Source organism: Chiloscyllium plagiosum, chromosome 2 (genome assembly GCF_004010195.1).
Source record: "Chiloscyllium plagiosum isolate BGI_BamShark_2017 chromosome 2, ASM401019v2, whole genome shotgun sequence".
NCBI lineage: Eukaryota > Metazoa > Chordata > Chondrichthyes > Orectolobiformes > Hemiscylliidae > Chiloscyllium > Chiloscyllium plagiosum.
The window spans coordinates 34,616,492-34,639,059 of NC_057711.1; the positions used below are offsets into that span (position 1 = coordinate 34,616,492).

At 41.3% G+C, this 22,568-nt stretch overlaps 1 protein-coding gene across 1 annotated transcript in view; it reads left to right on the top strand.

The window, feature by feature from the left end:
• LOC122556192 (ankyrin repeat domain-containing protein 31-like) overlaps window positions 1–22,568 on the top strand; it is a 193,113-nt gene that overhangs the window by 8,787 nt on the left and 161,758 nt on the right. The window contains exons 3-5 of the mRNA XM_043702735.1: window positions 782–870; window positions 14,432–14,478; window positions 20,036–20,127. Of these exons, the coding sequence (XP_043558670.1) occupies window positions 782–870; window positions 14,432–14,478; window positions 20,036–20,127 (228 nt within the window). The remainder of the gene's footprint in view (window positions 1–781; window positions 871–14,431; window positions 14,479–20,035; window positions 20,128–22,568) is intronic.

Sequence of the window (22,568 nt, forward strand, 5' to 3'; positions counted from 1 at the left end):
TTCCTCATTTCCCCTCCCCCCACCTTATCTCAGTCCCAACCCTCGGACTCAGCACCGCCTTCTTGACGTGCAATCTTCTTACCGACTTCTCCGCCCCCACCTCCTCTCCGGCTTATCACCCTCACCTTAACCTCCTTCCACCTGTCGCATTTCCAATGCCCCTCCCCCAAGTCCCTCCTCCCTACCTTTAATCTTAGCCTGCTTGGCACACCCTCCTCATTCCTGAAGAAGGGCTTCTGCCCGAAACGTCGATTCTCCTGCTCCTTGGATGCTGCCTGACCTGCTGCGCTTTTCCAGCAACACATTTTTCAGCACTTGATTAATTTGAATACATTTCTAACTTCTGTGATGACTCAAGGATTATTGGTGCTCAAGTGGGTCATGGCACTATTCTCAGATCTACCATTTCTTATGTGGAGAAGCAGGAGTGCTCCCTCAGGCCTCTTAATGTTTGGTCCCTATTGTGCTTCTCTTTGTTTCTTCTCTGATTGCTAGGAATCATTCCCTTCGGATGTTATTTTGGCCAGCTGCTGAATGGGAATGGATCAAAAATCTTAGAATGCTCTTAGTTCAGCAGGATTTCTGTGCTTAGTCAAGCTGATTATTGTTTCTGGCATTTACTGTACCCGCTACATAAATATTATGGTTTCTATCTCTGATTCCTTTATACCAAATTTTGTGAATTGAAATATTGTATTTAATTTTTCCTGGATTAGGTTAGTACATGAAGTGTATCATAACTTAAAGAGAGCGGACCACTTAAAATTGCTTTTCTTTTTAGGAAGTTCTTCACCTGTGATACAGATGATTCCTAAAACCAAATGTTTCCGAATACATCTTGAAAATTGTCAACAGCAAGTGAGAAGTCTGGTATGAATTATAAGATCAAATTTAGAAATTGGCATGGAATAGAGGCTGAGTGTGGGATATTTGAGTCCTGAAATGTCTCTGCTTGGCTAGAATCATAAAGTCTGAAGGAATTTGAACTGTAACCAAGTTGTTCAATGATATCAGAACGTCTTTTGTGGTTAAATGAAATCAGAAGAAATACTTTTATGGAGTCTTCTATGGTGATCTTGGGAATTAGATTTATGGGAATAGGTTATTTGCCTGAATTGTCCCTCGCTTGATTGCCCTCAATACTATTATGTTTGTGGTAGTTTTCCTTGGGCAGCCAATGCAGATCGTAGTACCACAGAGGAATCTCTCTCTTTCCGAGTCTGAGCCCATCTGATGAATGTAGGATTAACAGTCCTGACCCCAGAATTGGAACAGGGTCAATGACCCAATTATGAATAGGTAGAAATTACATTCTATTCCCCATTGACCCCTTCAATTCTTCAGATGAGGCTTTTCTTTCTCTCTGCTTTTTCAGTTGAAAATATATGTTGTTGGCATTCTTCCTACTGTCTGTACTTATTTAGATACTGTTTATAGTGTTCATCTGTGGTATTCTGACCACAACCTGTTCATATTTTCTCTTCACATCAAAATAGGTGAACTTTGTGCTTGGTTCTTCCATATCCTTTTCCACAGTAAATACTGATGTAAAATACTCATTTAGAATCTCCCCCATTTTCTGCAGCTCTACACAAAGGTTGCCTTGCTGATCTTTGAGGGGCCCTATTCTCTCCCTAGTTACCCTTTTGTTCTTAATGTATTGGTGAAAGCCCTTTGGATTCTTCTTAATTCTATTTGCCAAAGCTATCTCATGTCCCCTTTTTGCCCTATTGATTTCCCTGTTAAGTATACTCCTACTTCCTTTATACTCTTCCAAGGATTCACTCGATCTATCCTGTCTATACCTTACATATGCTTCCTTCTTTTTCTTAACCAAACCCTCAATTTCTTTGGTCATCCAACATTCCCTATACCACCAGCCTTCCCTTTCACCCTGACAGGAATATACTTTCTCTGGATTCTTGTTATCTCTTTTCTGAAGGCTTCCCATTTTCCAGCCGTCCCTTTACCTGCGAGCATCTGCCCCCATCGGCTTTCAAACGTTCTTGCCTAATACCGTCAAAATTGGCCTTTCTCCAATTTAGAACTTCAACTTTTAGATCTGGCCTATCCTTTTCCATCATTATTTTAAATCTAATAGAATTATGGTCACTGGCCCCAAAGTGCTCCTCCCACTGACACCTCAGTCACCTGCCCTACCTTATTTCCCAAGAGTAGGTCAAGTTTTGCACATTCTTTAGTAGGTACGTCTACATACTGAATCAGAAAATTGTCTTGCACACACTAAACAAATCCCTCTCCATCTAAACCCTTAACAGTATGGCAGTCCCAGTCTATGTTTGGAAAGTTAAAATCTCCTTCCATAATTACCCTATTATTTTTGCAGATAGCTGAGATCTCCTTAGAAGTTTGTTTCTCAATTTCCCTCTGACTATTAGGGGGTCTATAATACAATCCCAATAAGGTGGTCATCCCTTTCTTATTTCTCAGTTCCACCCAAATAACTTCCCTGGATGTATTTCCCGGAATATCCTCCCTCAGCACAGCTGTAATGCTATCCCTTATCAAAAACGCCTCTCCCCCTCCTCTCTTGCCTCCCTTTCTATCCTTCCTGTAGCATTTGTATCCTGGAATATTAAGCTGCCAGTCCTGCCCATCCCTGAACAATGTTTCTGTAATTGCTATGATGTCCCAGTCCCATGTTCCTAACCATGCCCTGAGTTCATCTGCCTTCCCTGTTAGGCCCCTTGTATAGAAATAAATGCAGTTTAATTTATTAGTCCTACCTTGCCCCTGTCTGCCCTGACTGTTTGACTTGCTTGAGTTCTCAACTGTACCAATCTCAGCTTGATCTCTTTCTTCACTATCTCCCTGGGTCCCCCCCCCCCCACCTTATTAGTTTAAATCCTCCCGAGCAGCTCTACACATTTTCCTGCCAGTATATTAGTCCCCTTCCAATTTAGGTGCAATCCGTCCTTCTTGTACAGGTCACTTCTACCCCAAAAGAGATTCCAATGATCCAAAAATGTGAATCCTTCTCCCATACACCAGCTCCTCAGCCATGCATTCATCTGCTCTATCCTCCTATTCCTGCCCTCACTGGCTCGTAGCACTGGGAGTAATCCAGATATTACTACCCTTGAGGACCTCCTTTTTAAATTTCTGCCTAACTCTCTGTAATCTCCCTCAGAATCTCAACATTTTCCCTTCCTTTGTCATTGGTTTCAATATGGACAATCACCTCTTGCTGGCCCCTCTCCCCCATGAGAACATTCTGCACCCTCTCTGAGACATCCTTGATCCTGGCACCAGAGAAGCAACACACCATTCTGCTTTTTCGCTGCTGGCCACGTTTCGCTGCTGACCACAGAAACGTCTGTCTGTACCTCTGACTACAGTATCCCCTAACACAATTGATCTCTTGGAACCCAACATACCCCTCATTGCATTAGAGCCAGTCTTAATACCAGAAACTTGGCTGTTTGTGCTACATTCCCCTGAGAATCCATCACCCCCTCCAGTTTCCAAAACAGCATACCTGTTTGAAATGGATATATCCACAAAAGACTCCTGCACTAGCTGCCTACCTCTCTTACCTTTCCTAGAGTTCACCCATCTATGTGACTGTCTCTGAGACTTCCCCCCTCTTCCTGTAACTGCCATTCATCACATACTGTTGCTGTTGCAAATTCCTCATTGCTTCTATCTGTCTCTCTAACCGATCCATTTGATCTGATAAGATTCACAGCCAGCAGCATTTATGGCAGATATAATCCACAGTAACCCTTAAACTCTCTTTAAACTCCCACATCTGACAAGAAGTACATATCACTCTATTAAAGGCCATTTTTGCTCCTTCACAATCTACAGACCCAGAAAATAACACCGTCTTATTCCTCAACAAACACTGCCCCAGGTTAAAATAATAGTTATGGCTTATATTTTAAGCTTAATCAAGAGACATATCTCCAAAAACATATAATTAAGAAAGAACCCATTCCACTCACTACTGCAAATTCTCTGTAGGCCACACGATTAACTTATCTGATTCTGTGCTGTGAACTTCGCCCAACAGTTCCTCCAAGATCAGTTGCGAATTTCAATGTTTGTTAGTTTTCCCAGATGCACTCCGATGTCTAGCGATACATGAATTCAAACATCAAAGGCAGTAACTGTGCAGTCGTTCTCTTCTCTCTCTCTGTCTCCTGCAATGAGCTCACCATGTGCTTCCTTTGTCTGTTCTTCTGCCTTTTAAAAATGCTGTTGTTTTGACTTTTTTTTCCAAAGTTCCAAAACAATGCAACAGCTTATGAAACAGTAATTGCTGCTCCTGCAATTCGAGGAAATCAACTCCAGCATCTAAAATACCTCAAAAAAGGAGCAGCTGTTACAACCAGAAACTTTCCCCATCCTCTGTCTTGGATTACCCAGAATCGGCTCTTAATAATCAGTGAAGTGTTGGAGGCGGTTTTTAAAAGCAAGCAGCACTTGCTTTTTGCAATAATTTGCTGACTGATAGGAGAAAGTGACGACTGCAGATGCTGGAGGTCAGAGTTGAAAAGTGTGGTGCTGGAAAAGCACTGGAGGTCAGGCAGCATCCAAGGAGTAGGAGAGTCGACGTTTCGGGCATAAGCTCTTCATTAGGATGCCTACTTTTTGATCTGATGACTGATGTTTGGTTTACTTTCTGTCATGGCCAATCAGCTGCTGACCTCATTACAGCCTTGGTTCAGACATGGACAAAAGAGCTGAATTCCAAACTTGAATTGTTATGAAGTTGTGTACAATACTCATGAATTAAAAGGCAGAGCATGGTCCCTTTAAAGGATTGTGCTTTGGCTGTGTGTGGAAGTTTGCAAGCATTATACAGAGCCACAAAATTGAAACAAGTGTATTGAAGGGCCTTACGGTTGGCACGCAAAACAGCAGTCTTGTTTTCACATTTTGGCAATGAGCTGGACTCAGCCAATTATTTTAAATCAAGCCCTTAGATACTGAAAAACTATCAAATTTAAATCTGATGGTGTTGACAACCTTGAACCAATCTGATTGTAAATAAATTAATAGGTAATCAAGGATATAAAGAAAATTGGAGAGAGCCAGATGCCACCTAAAGAGATAAGAACTTACCAGCTGTCAGAAAAGAAAAGCACTATCTATTCGTAAAGGTACCCGACACTCTTGGATTATCTTTCTGACACCAGAATTCAGTGGAGAGAGGTGTTCGGGATAGAAGAAATTACAGAGGAAACATTTCTGACAGCAGAATCAGCAAAAGAAAGACTCGAGAGACAGAGGAGCACTTTAGCACCATTTTTCATACTTCTTTTATCAGATTATGAGACAGGGTTATTTTCTCTGGGTGTTTCGGTTTCAATTATCAGAGTGGTGTTGACTTTTGCTCCATAACAGAAGTGAAAGTGACTGCCCATGACATCAAGCTAGCACTTGATCAAATGTAGGCTTTGAGGATACTTAGCAGAACTGGAGACATTGAGAATCGAGGAAGAACTCTCTGCTGTTTGAAGTCATATGCAGTTATGGTTGTTGGTGATCAAATCATCTGTCTCAAGATATCACTGCAGAAATTCCCTCAGAATAATATCTCAGGCTAAACAACTTCAGTTGCCTCATTAATGACTTTCCTTCCATCATAAGATAAGAAATATAACTGCACAGTAAGCAGTGAAAAATGTTTAGCTTGATTTGTGATTCCTCAGACACTGAAGCAGTCTGTGTCATTATCAGAAAGACATAGAAGGAATTCAGGCTGTGACAGGTAAATGGCAAATAATGTTTGCACCACAAGCAATACCATCATGAATAAGTGATGATTTGGAGGTGCCAGTGTTAGACTGGAGTGTACAAAGTTAAATATCACACAACATCAGGTTATAGTCCAACAGGTTTATTTGTAAGCACTAGCTTTCGGAGCGGTACTCTTTTATCAGGTGGTTAATGAACTACCTGATGAAGGAGCAGCACTCCGAAAGCTAGTGCTTACAAACAAACTTGTTGGACCATAACCTGGTGTTGTGTGATTTTTAACAATGAATAAAAACTTTGTCATTCAGTGGCATTGCCATCATGTGGCGATGTTTGTAAATACCACTGACCAGAATCTGATTGAACCAGTTACATAAAATATATGGCTACAAGAGCAGGTCAGAGGTTGAAATTCAGTGGCATGTAACTCACCTTCTGATGCCCAGAGCATCTCTATTGTCTACAAGAGTGTGTTGGAACACTCTCCGCTTGCCTGGCTGTGTATATCTACAAGAAGTTGATGCTATCCAACAGAAAGCAACCTGCTTGATCACACCCTATCTGCCACCTTTAAACCTTAATTTTCTCCACCACCAATAGATAGTGGCAAGCTTTGTACGCCTTACACAAGCTGCACAGCAACAACTCAAGAAGACTTCTTGGACTATGTTTTCCAAATCCATGTCCTCTACTAACTTGAAGGACAACAGTGGCAACAGCAATGCAAATCACCTGCAAGATGCCCATAAGGCATGCTGACTTAGAGTGATATAGTCATTCCTTCACTGTCAATAAGCTCAAAATCCTGAAACTTGCTCCAGTCCTGAAGAAGGGTTACACCCGAAACATTGACTTCTCCACCTCCTGATACTGCCTAGCTTGCTGTTCTACCAGCCTCCTGCTTGTCTACTCTGAACAACATTGCAAAATTCCTTACTTCAAATAGATTGCAGAGATTCAAAAAAACAGATAATCACCAACGTCTTAATGATTGGACTTTCAAAGTTATCATAGTGCTGTTTAAAAAGAGAACTTCTCTGACGTCTACTCAACTGTTGTCCGTTCCACCAGAATTCATATAAGGTGGCGTGGTGGCTCAGTGGTTAGCACTGCTGTCTCACAGCACCAGGGACCGGGTGCTGTGAACGATTCTCGCCTCAGGCGACTGTCTGTGTGGAGTTTGTACATTCTCCCTGTGTCTGTGTGGATTTCCTCTGGGTGCTCTGGTTTCCTCCCGCAATCCAAAGATGTGCAGCTCAGGTGAATTGACCAAGCTAAATTGCCCATAGTGTTAGGTGCATTAGTCAGGGGTAAATATAGGGTAGGGAATGACTCTGGGTGGGTTATTCTTCAAAGGGTCAATGTGGACTTGTAGGGCCAAATGGCCTGTTTCCAAACTGTAGGGAATCTAATCAAATAAGGGATTCTGCACTGAATATCTGTGAAAGTTGGATCCACAGAAATGTGCAGTAACATTGAATTGGGAAATTTATGAAAGCTGTGACAATCTTCTTCATGCCTCTGCTTGAAATGTTTGGACCAAACAATGCTTACGTCACTTTCATTTTCTCTCGTACACTCTTTCTTTCTCTCTCTCTCAGACACACACTCTGTCTTTAATACTGTCTCTTTGTCCACCAAGATGGCAGTGGAGTAGGCTGCTTCAGTCGGAGTCTGTCTATTTCTTTCTCTTGTTTTCCTCTCTCGGTGTTTCTTTTCTTCAGTCTTGGCAAGGCGTCCTCTTGGCCCAGCCCGGTCTGTGGCAGTTTCTCGGCAACATGTGATTGTTTTTGCCCGACGTGGCAGTGACTTGGCCTGGTGTATGGTGGCCAGTGGCGGTGTCTCAGCCCAGCGTGGCAGAGTCTCGGCGAGCAAATAGGTCCTGACTGGGCGTGTTCCAGGAGCAGCAGGAGGAGGTCAGAGAGGTGGCAGCAACAACAATGGCAGTGGCGCAACACAGAAAGAGCGAGCGGTGAGGGAGTTCTTCTAGTATTTGTGGTGGCGGTGACAAGAACAGGTAGCTGAGGTGTTCTGGAGAGTGAGGAGAAAGTGAGGACTGCAGAAGCTGGAGATCAGAGCTGAAAATGTGTTGCTGGAAAAGCGCAGCAGGTCAGGCAGCAGCCAAGGAACAGGAGAATCGATGTTTCGAGCATAAGCCCTTCTTCAGGAATGAGGAAAGTGTGTCCAGCAGGTTAGGATAAAAGGTAGGGAGGAGGGACTTGGGGGAGGGGCGTTGGAAATGCGATAGGTGGAAGGAGGTCAAGGTGAGGGAGATAGGCTGGAGTGGGGTGGGGTGGAGGCGGAGAGGTCCACACACATCATTTATTGCATCCGCTGCACCCGATGTGGCCTCCTCTATATTGGGGAGACAGGCCGCCTACTTGCGGAACGTTTCAGAGAACACCTCTGGGACACCAGGACCAACCAACCCAACCACCCCGTGGCTGAACACTTCAACTCCCCCTCCCACTCCATCAAGGACATGCAGGTCCTTGGACTCCTCCATCGCCAGACCATAGCAACACAACGGTTGGAGGAAGAGCGCCTCATCTTCTGCTTAGGAACCCTCCAACCACAAGGGATGAACTCGGATTTCTTCAGTTTCCTCATTTCCCCTCCCCCCACCTTGTCTCAGTCAAATCCCTCTAACTCTGCACTGCCTTCCTAACCTGCAATCTTCTTCCTGACCTCTCAGCCCCCACCCCACTCCGGCCCATCACCCTCACCTTGACCTCCTTCCACCTATCGCATTTCCAACACCCCTCCCCCAAGTCCCTCCTCCCTACCTTTTATCCTAACCTGCTGGACACACTTTCCTCGTTCCTGAAGAAGGACTTATGCCCGAAACGTCGATTCTCCTGTTACTTGGATGCTGCCTGACCTGCTGTGCTTTTCCAGCAACACATTTTCAGTTCTGGAGAGTGAGCTAAGCAGAGGATTCGTCAAAGATTATTGAACTTTTAACTTTATTCCATTATTTTTCTAGTTTATATTAAGAACGTCTTTAATGTTAAATGTTACCTTATTTCTTTATTTTTTCTACTTATTCTATGAAAATAATGCTTAACTTTTTTAACTTTGATTGTTTTACTACTTTGCACCTAGGTACTTTGTATCTAGGTACCTTTGTATCTAAGATGGTACCATCTGTGTGGCAACATAATACACGATTCACTGCCCTCCAGTGATTGAGTACGTGATAAAAAATCTAAATCTGTCTCTTGTACTCTTTTTCTTCTCTCTCTGTCTCTAGTACTCTTTCTCATACTCTCTCAAGCCCTTGAAAGCTGTATCTTTCTCACTCTGTCTTGTAATCTCATTCTGTTTCTTGCTGTAACTATATCTTGCATGCTCTCTTCCATACTTACTCAATGTTCTCGCACTCTTTCTCTCTCATGATCTCATAGTCTCCCTCTATCTCCCTGTCTCTCTCGTGGTCTTGTCCACTCTCGTGGTCTTGCAGTCTCTCTCACGTTCTTGCATTCTTGTTCTCTCTCACTCCTTTGAACCAGTTTCCCAATTTGTGTGGCATTCAACAATGCACTCATAGCTACTTCTGTTCTTGCAACCTTTTATTAATTGTGCCTTTTTCTCTTGTACAGGAAGTTCTTACTTAAAATAGTGGTTTTGCCCCTGTAAATCACAACTTTAAATGAATTGATTGAGCGAAGCATGGATTCCTATGTAAAAGAATGTTAAAGCTAGAGCTAGTTTCCTGCAGACATTATTTGCTCAGACAAAAATCATTGGACAGATTCAAATACTATACTATATTTATAATCTATATATTCTTACCTGGAAAAAATATGGAAAATAAATTACTGAATACAAAAGAAACAAAATATAGTTAGATACTTCAAGGCTTTCTCAGCAGAAAACAACTTTAAAACATTAAGTTGAAATGGTGTACATTCCTAAATGTTTCTATTCATAAGTAAAATAACCTTAAATATGTCTTATAACTTAGAAGAAATGTAGTATACATGTAGTTAAATACTTGTTCAAAGTTCAATTTAGTATTGTTTCCTATAGGCCTCCTGTGTGGCCTACCTAGGAGCACTACCACTCTGCCACAAGAATCCCTCTAGTAAATTCTAGCTACCTGCTAGCCAACCTGTTTAGAGGTGGTATTACACGCCTCTGAAGCAGGTGGGGCTTGAACCTGGGTGATCTGGCTCAGAGGTGGAGACACTACCAATTTATCATTAGGGCGGCATGGTGGCTAGCACTGTTGCCTCGTAGCACCAGGGTCCCAGGTTTGATTCCCACCTTGGGCGACTGTCTGTTCGGAGTTTGCACATTCTCCCTGTGTCTGCGTGGGTTTTCTCCGGGTGCTCCGGTTTCCTCCCACAGTCCAAAAATGTGCAGTTCAGGTGAATTGGCTAAGCTAAATTGCCCATAGTGTTAGGTGCATTAGTCAGAGGGAAATAATGGGTCTGGGTGGGTTACTCTTCAGAGGGTCGGTGTGGACTGGTTGGGCCGAAGGGCCTGTTTCCACACTGTAGGTAATCTAATCCCAAGAAGTATATTTTTGAAACAGCCTGTTCAGACATTATACATCTCTGGAGCAGGTGGGATTTGGTTGTGGATCTTCTGGCTCAAGGATAGGGACCTTACCACTGTGCAACAAAAGCTCTACGTATTGTAATTAGACATTTTTTCATCAACCTTTTCAGAAATGTTATGACACATGTCTGTAGCAGGTATAAATGTTATACGTTTAGTTGAACAGTCTCCATCTAGTGGTAGATATGGTAAATGTAAGTAGTTAGTGCTTGCACTGAATGGCTTCTGACACTAGAATCATCGAACCCCTACAATGTGGAAGCAGGCCATTCAGCCTATCGAGTCCACGCAAGCCGTCTGAAGGGCATCCCACCAGAAGCATCCCCCTACTCTATCCCCGTAACCCTCCATTTCTCATGGCTAACCTATCAAGCCTGCACATCTCTGGACACTATGGGCAATTTAGCATGGCTGATCCACCTAACCTGCACATCTTTGGACTGTGGGAGAAAACTCACACAGGCAAAGGGGGAATGTGCAAACTCCACTTAGACAGTCACCTGAGTGTCGAATTGAACCTGAGTCCTTAGCACTGAGGCAGCAGCCCTAACCACTGAGCTACTGTGCCGCCCAACTAGGTAAAGCCCTGGACTCAATTCTAAATTTGGAATGGCAGGCAGCCGAGAAAGCCGATACCAGAGCTTTGAAGGTAAGAACTTTAAAAGGGGGAAGGGTATGAAGAAGGTCTGAGGAAGGGAGGCCGGGTAACTGAATGTGGAAATGGAATCACTGGGTATATTATTGAGAGCAGTTAGGTCACACAGGAGGCCTGTAGGAAACAATATTAAATTGGAACTCTCAGTATTATGTATATCGTCACTGTTTCATTTACAACATTAAAGTAAAACAATTCTAAGTGCGTTGTCTTTAAGCAGAAGTTCCTGTATTACCTCTCATCATTCTTATTACCAAGTGCACTACATGACACTTTTCCTACATCACTACTTGAAGTTTACCACCAGCTTTCTTACAGTTCACTAATTGCCAAGTTTCATGTTGTCTGCAAATTTAGCAATTGTGCCCTACATGCCCAAGTTTAGGTAATTTCTCAAAAATTATGCATGTATTACTAGTAACGCCCTCTAGGTAACTCCACTTATAGCTTCCTTTAACCTGAAGGAGAACCATTCATCCCTACTCGTTTCCTGTCATACTGCCAACTTCATTTTCATGTTGCTACTATCTCTTTTATTCCATGCACTTCAACTTTGCAGTGTCTGTTATGTGGTATTTCGCAGATGACTTCTGGAAATTCATTTTCAGTGAATAAACTGAATTAGCCTCATAATCATCACTGTTGCCCTATTAATAAACTGCAAGTAGTTGCACATGATTTTGCCTTTAACAAATCTCTCCTAGCTTTCTTGAATTAATCCTCATTTGTCTGTTAGTGATTATTAGTTTTAGCCTGGATTATCATCAAAAGATTTTCCACTGCTGAGTTTGAACTAATCGATCTGCAGCTTCTTCTGTTCCTTGTGTCCATTTTTGCCAGTGTTTCTCTCTTATTCAATCTCCAGTCCTCTGGTATCATCCCTATATCTTAAATGAATTGGAAAATTATGGCCAGCATCTTGTTTGCTTCCGCATCCTTGGGACCATCAAGATTCTGAAGAAGGGTCACTTGACCCGAAACGTTAACTCTTGATTTCTCTCCACAGATGCTGCCAGACCTGCAGAGCAGTTCTTACTTCAGTGTAGATTGGAGTTGTACATGATGACCCTGCAGAATCCCCATTTTAGCAGACTCTGAAGGAAAGCCCTGAAGATTCATTTGGCAGTTCCCCCATGCTTGAAATCCTCAGAATCCCAATATAAATCTGAGAATTTGGAACGTTCAGATTGAAATTAAGTAACTATTTAGGAGAAGTTAGACCATTCAATGCATAGTCTAACTCCTGCATAACTATTCAACTGACCCCATTTTAATGTCATAATCCCCATATGTTCTCCCCCAGATGACTTGCCCTCAGACTTTGACCTGACACCCATCCCTAACCTTGGGCCTCCATTCTACTCTGTGGATGATGTACTGTTTCCCCCAGACCCAATTGCCCTTTCCCATCATTGATTCCCTATCCCTTGCCACTAAACGAACCTCTCATTCCAGACTTGACATCGCCTTTATCTCCCAGGAACAGATCTGATCCCCACCTTTGCTCTGGACATAATACCCACCCTATCCCACCCAATTTCACCCAAGCACCTGGACATACCTTAAACTAAATTATCTACCTGGATCACTAGCCCCCTTTCACACTACTCATCTTGTACACACCAACTAGCACCCTATTCACTTGATATCCAACAACACCTCGGCACTCTACACCCTACCCACCCTGGCAGTCTACTTACCTGGCATCCTGCCCCTACTCATTTGAAATGATACCTACTAGGCATCCAATGCAACTTGAATGTTATCCAGCTTACACACTCCTAACTTAGCTCCCTAGCATTCTATGCAGCTGGCACTCCAACATCTTGACACCATAACCTCTACAAGATTGGGATTCCGGCTTTCAGATTTCAGAATAAGCTGACCTCTATGAAAATGTGATGGTTTTCCTTCCCACAATATTAGAAATCTGTCAGAATGGAAATATAGCTTTTCAGAAAGAGCCCTGATGGGAATTTCTTGTCAGAAATGTGGAGTGCTCTCTTTTCATAAGATAGAAAAGATAGAGTGGCAATTTGCATGAGACTGCATGAACTCTTGTTTGCCTGAACTACCTTTACAATTGGTGGGAATGTACACCATCCCTGCCAGAACTACCTTCTCTTCTGTTCCATCGCAGAATTGTTTACCCTTGATTCATTACATGGGAAGAGATCTGTTCTCACCCCATTTCAGTTGGTTCTCATCTATTTAGTATGGTTCCATCTATTTGTTTGGTGTTTTTTACTATGGCTAAGATAAGTAATGAACCTGTTTCAAATCTTTATGAGTGATTTTTATCTGTAGATGCCTTCCCATTAAATACATTGAAAACCTGTGTTTCTCACAATTCTACTTCTGAAACATCTTAAGCTTTTAAAAGAACTTTAAAGCTACTAAAAAGCAGTCTCAGTTATATTATAATGAAGAAAATATAATCAAACAATATTCTGTGAAGTTTGATCCCAGGCTGCCCTTGACCAAAATCTGGAGCTGAGGAATGAGGGACTAAGTTACCAGTAAATGAGTAGGTTTTGTTTTTGAGGTTGAGGAAGACATACTAATTTGGTAAAGAACCTTCCATGCATATTATTTCTTGCTGCATTTTCTAAACTGTCAGATCTCCATTAAAACAAACCTTTCCAAAATGTGCAAAGTTTAAAACAAAAACATTTACAGTTCTAAAGAGAGTGCAGGAGCAGAGGGACCTGGGTGTACATCTGCTCAGATCATTGAAGATGGGAGGACACCTAGAGAGAGGAGTACACAAAGTGTAGTATGAGATTGCTCTGATTGTGTTATATCTCAATCTCGTTTTAGTAAAAAGGCATTGAGTACAAGAGAAAGGAGCTGATGTTGAACTTGCATAAAACACTTATTAAGCCTCAGCTAGAGTACTCTGTACAGTTGTGGGCACCACATTACAGGAAAGATGCAAATACAATGGACAGTGTGCAAAAGTGATTTACTAGGAAGGTTCCAGGTATAAGAAACCGCTGCTATGAAGCTCTGAGTATAGATTGAAGAAAGTTCTTCCTGGAAAGAAGATAACTGAGAGATTTGATTGAGGTTTTCAAAATCATGAGCAGGCTGGGCAGTAGATAGGATGAAGCAGTTCCTGCTCGTAAAAGCAACAAGAAAGGAAGGGCATAGATCTATTATAATATGCAAATGAAGCAAAGGTAATGTGAGAGAATACTTTTTCACACAGCGAGTTGTTGGAATATGGAATGCACTGCCTGGAAATGTGTACAAAGGTTCAGTTGAGACATTCAAATGGGCATTGAGTGGTCATTTGGATAGTAATGGTGTGCAGGGATATGAGGAAAGGCAGGACATTGGCACTGGATAATGTAGCCAGTGCAGGCACAATGGGCCAAATGCCTCCTGAGCTGTAATAATTCAGTGATCTTCCTAGAACTGAAAAATCTTTTGATTCGGGTCTCAGTGACGTTTTTTAACATGCTGTTTTTGTTTCTGTAGGTTTGTGATGAGGTAACAGAATCAGAGCAATCTCAGTCTTTACTGAGGTAAGATTATATAAATACTTGAGAAATCAATTGTATTTCAAAATAGTAACTGGCTGTACATTATTATTTTGTGAAACAATAGCTAAGTTTCAGTAATTTTATATCCTGAACTATAGAATTGCTGACAATGTCATCAGATATCGATTCTTCAAGCTGATTTTGCCTGACTTCTGTAAAGATAAAATGACAAACACTAGAGAAGTGAGACATAGCCAAGGAGCACTCTGCCTCAAGAGGGTTAGATTTGCCTGTGTCTGCTATCTGGCGCTATTGACATAATCTGGATGCTACTCCTTCCTGTTCCTGGCCCATCCCATGTCAGGATCTTGCACAAGGAATGCATCTGCATTGAATGTAGGTTTGCTTGCTGAGCTTGAAGGTTCATTTCCACGCGTTTCGTCACCCTACTAGGTAGCATCTTTAGTGGGCCTCAGGCGAAGCACTGCTGAAAATTTCTGCTTTCTATTTATATGTTTGGGTTTCTTGGGTTGGTGATGTCATTTCCTGTGGCGGTGTCATTTCCTGTGACAAAGTGACTCCCTGTTCCTTTTCTCAGGGGGTGGTAGATGGGGTCTAACTTGATGTGTTTGTTGATAGAGTTCTGGTTCAAATACCATGCTTCTAGGAATTCTCGTGGGTGTCTTTGATTAGCTTGTCCTAGGATGGATGTGTTGTCCCAGTTGAAGTGGTGTCCTTCCTCATCCATATGTAAGGATACTACTGAGAAATGACATCACCAACCCAAAGAAACCCAAACATATAAATAGAAAGCAGGAATTTTCAGCAGTGCTTTGCCTGAGGCCCACTGAAGATGTTACTCAGGGTGACGGAAAGTCTGGAAATGAACCTTCAAGCTCAGCGAGCAAACCTACATCCAAAACCTCAACCTGAGCAACAAATCTTCTCAAAACTCGCTCAGACCTATGGGCGCAATATGCTAAATATGGCCCGAAAATGGGAAACGAATACTATCTGACAGAGTGCTACCCGCGAACAGCTGTACTTCCTACACGAATGCCTAAGAAAACAGGTACTACCTAAATGTCTTCAATACAAACCTCCCCTTAACATCCCACTAGCCAAAAGAATAGCAGAGCAAAATGGCCGCAGAATGCTTCGAGAAATGATTAATGATGCCCACAACAGACTCCGTAAATACAATCGGGAAATTTTGCACCAAAAATCTTTACTCCCTATTCAACATACCATGAATGGATAGACACAGTACAACAAGCCATAGACATTAGACAGCGACAAACACAGAAAATTAAGAAACTAGACCTGCAGAAAAAACTAGACAATTTTACACAAAGTAACAACAGTGACAATACAGAAAAATGGGTAAAAAAACTTATCTGACTGACCCTTAACAGACTCTGAAAAAGCCGTCTTACTAAGAGGATTAAGTTACAACTGGCAGGATGCAGACAAGAAAGATTTCTTAGCATTAGAAACAACACTAAAAGAACCAACTCAGAAGAAACCCAGCAAACCATCAGACTGGTAGTTGCACCAACATTAAGCAGAAAAAAGGAAGGAAAGCACTGAAAAGACTAAAAAAAGATAAAAACATTGTTTTCCTACCTGCAGACATAGGACGCTTGACAGTCATTCTAAATCGAAGACATTACATTGAAAAAGCGAATGCACTACTTACAGATACCAACACTTAGCAACAGGTGGCGATAGACCTGACTCCACAACTAGAGAACTGAATCACAGCCCTAATCAAAAAACTTCAGAAATCTGGAGAAACAAATAAGACCGACTTTCAAAAAACAAAACCAGACAGATTTAACACACCACACTTCTACGGATTACCCAAAATTCACAAACCAGGAGTCCCCTCAGACTCAGACTCGCTACCTGGAAACACCAACTTACAGATTGGCCAAGGAGCTACACTAAAGACTAAAACACTTAGTAGAAGACTCACACCACTCCATCCACTCCACACAAGAATTCCTAAAGACCATCAAAAACACTGAGATAGAAGAGGGTGAAATAATATAACAGCCTTTGATATAACAGCCCTGTTTACATCAATCAACATTAACCTGGCCAAGGAAACACTGACTACACTATTAGAAGACGCAAAGACACATACACCAAACACCACTAACTTCTTCAACAAGGACAGTATCATCGAGCTAGTGGACCTATGCCTTACCTTACACTTCACCTTCAACATCAAAACCTACAGCCAAACCAACAAAACACCCATGGGATCTCCGATATCAGGGTTCTTAGCAGAGGCAGTAATGCAGGGACTTGAACAAACAGCTCTATCAACCATCAAATTCCGCTACTTGGATGACACCTTTGTCATCACTAAACAAAACAAAGTAGAGGAAACCTTCAAGACCATCAATAATACCTTTACTGGCATAAAATTCACTAAAGAGGAGGAAAACAACAACAAACTGCCATTCCTAGATGTCACAGTAGAGCGAACAGCCAACGGGGAACTTCAAACCAGTGTCTTCAGGAAAACAACACATACAGACCAAATATTGAACTACAGAAGCGACCACCCCAACAACCACAAATGAAGCTGCATCAGAACATTATTTCAATGAGCCAACATACTGCAGCACAGAGGAACTCCACAGAGCAGAGGAAAATCACCTATACCATGTATTCAAAAAGAATGGAACAAGCAGACAAAACACGTCCAGAAACCCTAGCCACTCTCCCATACATCAAAGACATCTCGGAAATGACTGCCAGACTACTCAGACCCCTTGGCATCATGGTAGCCCACAAACCCACTAACACACTAAAACAGCAACTAATGAAAGACACTATACAGACAACAAGCAAAATTAATGGCGTTTACAAAATACCGTGCAAGGACTGTAACAACACTACATTGGACAAACAGGCAGAAAACTAGCCACCAGGATACATGAACACCAACTAGCCACAAAACGACATAACCCTCTGTCATGAGTATCCTTACATAAGGATGAGGAAGGACACAATTTCGACTGGGACAACACATCCATTCTAGGACAAGCCAAACAGAGGCACGCATGAGAATTCCTAGATGCATGGCATTCCATCCGGAACTCTATCAACAAACACATCGAGTTGGACTCCATCTACCACCCACTGAGAAAAGGAACAGGAAGTAACTTCACCACAGGAAATTATCACCAACCCAAAGAAACCCAGACATATAAATAGAAAGGAGGAATTATCAGCAGTGCTTCGCCTGAAGCCCACTGAAGATGTTACCTAGTAGGGTGACGAAACATCTGGAAATGAACCTTCAAACTCAGCAAGCAAACCTACGCCCAAAATCTCAACCTGAGCTACAAATCTTCTCAAAACTAATGCATCTGCCTTCCTAGCTGGAAACTTCACATTTTCTAGCTGTCACTGGAAAGATTGGGAAGCTCAAATCATGTGGCGATTTACTTTTTATTTTTATATGGGATGTGGGAGTTAGTAATAAAGCTGGCATTTGTCCATCCATAATTTCTCTTGAGCTGATTAGCCCTCAAGGCTGTTTCAGAGGGCATTTAAGAGTCAACCATATTTCTATGGATCTGGACTCAGGTGTATGGGCAGACTAGATAAGGTATATAAATTTCCTTCCCTAATGGACATTAGTGAACTTGATGGGTATTTTTAAAAGTGACAATCGATATTCGTTACATGGACACCATTAGAATAGCTTTTTAAATTCTAGATTATATTGAATTAAAATTTGACCATTTGCTGTGATGAATTTTGAACCTTTGTACCCAAAACATTAGTGTGGAGCTCTGATTTACTATCCTAGTGACAACATCACTATGCCACTACAGCCTGTTGTGATATAATGCAATAGTTTCATTCTCATATGATTCCGTGTTATCAGAAAATTGCATAATAGCAGCACTGTTTAGACCAATGGGACCAGAATTGCATTATAGCCAAAACAGGTAAGGAAAGTTCGCATTCCACTAATAATGATCTGAACCCTTCAATCACATTATAGCCAATTTGAGTTGAAGAAACTCGCTTTATAGCAGAAAAGATTCTACCTCTGGAAAAGGGAAAATTTATCTTTAGTCAGTATCGGTCATTGCTTTTTCGCCATCTTACCCTTTCTTTGTTATTCACATGGGATGGGAATGGCAGCTGGAATTAATTTGTAGTGATTCATGTACTATGTCATATGGATTTTTCTCCGATTCAAGATACCATGTATGGGTCATTAGACCCATTTACATAAGTTATACCTGCCAAACTTGGCCCATTTCCACATCATAACCAGACCAACCCGTGACCTTGCCTTCATCTGAAATTTTAACACCTGCAAAAATTCTTATTTTTTCTGAAAACACATGGACTGCTCATCCAATTAAAAGCAAGTACTGTAAATATTAGAGACCTAAAATAAAAACAAAATACTGGAGAAACTTAGCAGATCTGGCACTATCAGGAGAGAGAGCATAGTTAACATTTTGAGTCAGATATAACTGTTCTTCAAAAGCAAAGAAGAGTCATATCGGACTCAAAATATTACTTGTGTTTCTCACTCCATCGATGCTGTCAAACCTGGACTGTTCATTCAATTCCTTCATGTAAATCATTGATAAAGAATGTGAAAATTAGTTGTTTGAGAATGGATTGCTCTAATAATCAGTTACCAAGTAGAACAATTCTCAACATTGACAGGTTTCTGTCTTGAGCAGGTTGATTGAAAATAATTAACACTCAGAAAGATTAGGATAGTTGAGCAATGTCTTGGATTGCTCTTTGGAGCAGTTGCAGTGCCTCTACCTCTGGTCTGGGAGACCCCGTTCAAGTTGTGTCTGAATAGGTTGATTAGAAAATAAATTTTAAAATGTCTGGATTATGTAAACAGTAAATCCACTGACTTCCCAAAGAAAATTGCCTTGTCATGTTCCATAATCCAGTTTTCCAATAAAATTTAGACAAGCTGTGTAGAAGGTGAAGGTGTTGGAGAAACCCAGCAGGTCTAGCAACACCCATGGGGAGAGAAACTAAATGAATGATTCTTGTCAAATATGACTCTTCAGAATTGAAGGGAGGTGGAAATGTGATGACTTTTGAGCTGTTGGAAACAGGGGAAGGGTGGACAAGTTAGTGAGGTAAAGGAGATCAGAGATCAAAGATGTAATGGAACAAAAGACAAAGGAAGCTCCAAAGGAGAGTTATATTGGTCTTGAAAGGTTAACTCCATGTCTCTCCCCACAGAGTCAAAAAGTTGTACAGCATGGAAACAAACCCTTCAGTCCAATTTGTCTCTGCTGACCAGATATCCTAAGTTAACCTAGTCCCATTTGCCAGCATTTGGACCTTGAAGCTGCACATGCTAAGTTTCCTGTTTTTAATTCAGGTCTCCAACATACAATTTTATTTATAGAAGATGAGATATGAGAAATATGTTCAATATCTCACTGCTTGTAAATTTAAATGAATTATATTTCCTAAGATAATGAGCTGGCTTGCAAATGTCAAATGTAAATGGACTTTTAATTTAATAATTACTACTTAGTTATAATTCATATGATTTACTTAGGAATTTAATTTTCCTTAGGCCTGATGTGACCTGTTTGGCTGATGTATCAAATGGTGAAAACATTAACTCTGCAGTGACTCATGTTTATGTTGATCATAACTACAGTCAAGGTATGTAATAAAATTTATTTCTGAAACTGAAAATCACACTAGCATACTGGTCACTGGATTTGCTGAGTAGATTTTAAATATTCTGAAGCAGAACACATTTTTAGTGGGCATTGTAACACCACAAAACTAACTAGCAAACAAAATTTGTGCCATATTATTAAGCTACACCATTGTTACTTCCAGTCTGATTCTTATAAACTGAGATGACCACAGCTTTGACTCTGACTTTGGGTTGTTAGCTGATTTCAGCAGGGGCAATAATTTCTGTAGTGACCTTGGGATCTGTTAGGAAAAAAAAACTGGCGAGGTTTCCAGCTTCTGGTGACTTCAGTGTTGTCCAGTCTAACTGTAACATGGTAGTTGTAGACTCTGACCATTAGGTTGCATTTGGAATGTATTTGTCTCCCAACACCAATAGCAATTTGAACCTAATATACAAAATAGCAAATGATTAGCCTATTTTGAATTTTCTCCAGCATTCATCAAAATTATGGCTTATCTTCTACCACAACACCATCTTTCTGTACCACCCTTTATGTACATTAGTACTTAAAAATATGTTGAACACAATATCAAAAATACACTGAACATCAATTTCAGAGCATTCACAGCTTTCTAGCACAGAGAATTCCAAATATCCATAACTAGTTCTTCAGTATGCTTTCACAAAGGAGTTAAGTGAGGCTTGAAGATTCTCTTGCAAGAAGAGTGGTGATGACATCATCCACACATTGAAATTCCACAAGCAAAACTGGTGTCGATTTCTTGGATTTCAACTAGTTGAAGTTAAAAAGTTTTTGGTTCATCCCATAGCTAGTGTCCATACCATTGGGAAGCTTGTTCTTGACAAGATGAAGAATGATGGTGATAAAGACACATCCCTGCTTATCATCTGTGTTGACCTCAAAGGATTTTGTCATATTACTGTTGCTGACATTTTATCATGGTAGAGATTGAGGATGTTGATAACTTTCACTGGACAGCCTGCCTTTGACTAGGTCTTCTGTTGTACTTCCCAATTGACTGAATCAAAAACCTTTGCCACATTATTAAAGGCCAAATAAAGTGGCTGGTGTTGTCCCTGGCATTTCTCTTGGAGCTCCCTCACAATAAAAATCATAGCCATAGTTCTATGGTTTGGTTGGAAGCCACATTGGGTTTCAGGAAGGATTTAGTCAGAGACTAGGAGAAGGTGCCTAGAGACAGTTCAGACGTTGATCTTCCAGCGATGGAGAGTAGAGCAATTTCTGGGTAGTTCCCACAGTCCACTTTGTCTCCTTTCTTGAAGATGGTAGCATCTTTGAGATTTTGTATTTTTCTCAGATTTTCAGGAAAGGGTTGATGGAGATTGCAGGTAAGCTATCTCCTGCAAGTTCGAAAAGCTCTGTTGGATTCCTCTTTACTTAAGGAGTTTTCCCAGTCTTCATATGTCTAATATTGGCTTAAACGTCTGCCACACTAGGTGGGAGTCCAATATCATCTTTGAAGGGGAGTTGGGGGACTTCATCAAATGTGCCCTCATTGACAACCCCAGTTTGAAGCCAGGGATGTTGGGTCCATATGTTGCTTTAATGGCACTGAAGAAACACTGGATGCCATGTTTTTCAGTGAGGAGTCACAGATCCTTAGCTTTTTTTGTATACCATTGGTTCTGACTTCCCTAGTTCTTCTTTCTAACTCTGCCTTTGCTGTTTGCTGAGATCTCCTTTTTGACTAGCTGGTGATGCTGTTTTGCAGGTTTAAAGACCTTTCATTTTCCTTTCAGTGAGGTCTTGGATGAGATAGTCATTCTTGTTGAACCAGTCTCTGTGTTTCTTGGTCTTAAAGCTGATGACTTCTTCACAGCATAAGGCTATTTCCAGCTCTTTCCAGATTTCCTCCACTCTAGATTTTGTTGAAGACATTGTAGTTCGCTAGTTTATTCTACTCTTGAAACTGTTCAATGTTGAGCTGTTTTTCTGAAATGTTTCTTCATCTTCAGGTGCTTCTGATGGCATCTGATGGAGGTAGAGAAAAACAGATAAGCCAGTAGGTCCTGCACTGATCATTGCTTTGGTAAGGAGGACATCCTTTTGATCTCAGCATCGAATATTGATGTCGCCAATCATGTGCCAGTGCTTTGATCGTAGATTCTTTGAAGAAGTCTTGAACTTGTTTTTTTGGCGCAATGATGTGTTGGTATTGACCAGCTGGTGTTTGCACATTTGGAAAGCAGCAGATGTCAAATCCTTCCCTTCCGATGGTTCCTTTCTACAGTTGGCAGTCCTTTTCAACACTGTTTTGAAGTCTTCAAGGAGGATAATTTTATCTTCCTAGATATGTTGGTGAGTATGGCCTTCTTTTGATGCATCTATGGCATCAAGGGTTGAAGCATACGCATACTCAACCATGGCCTGCTAATTCTTGGCAAGTTGTAGACGGATAGTTATGAAATGATTCTT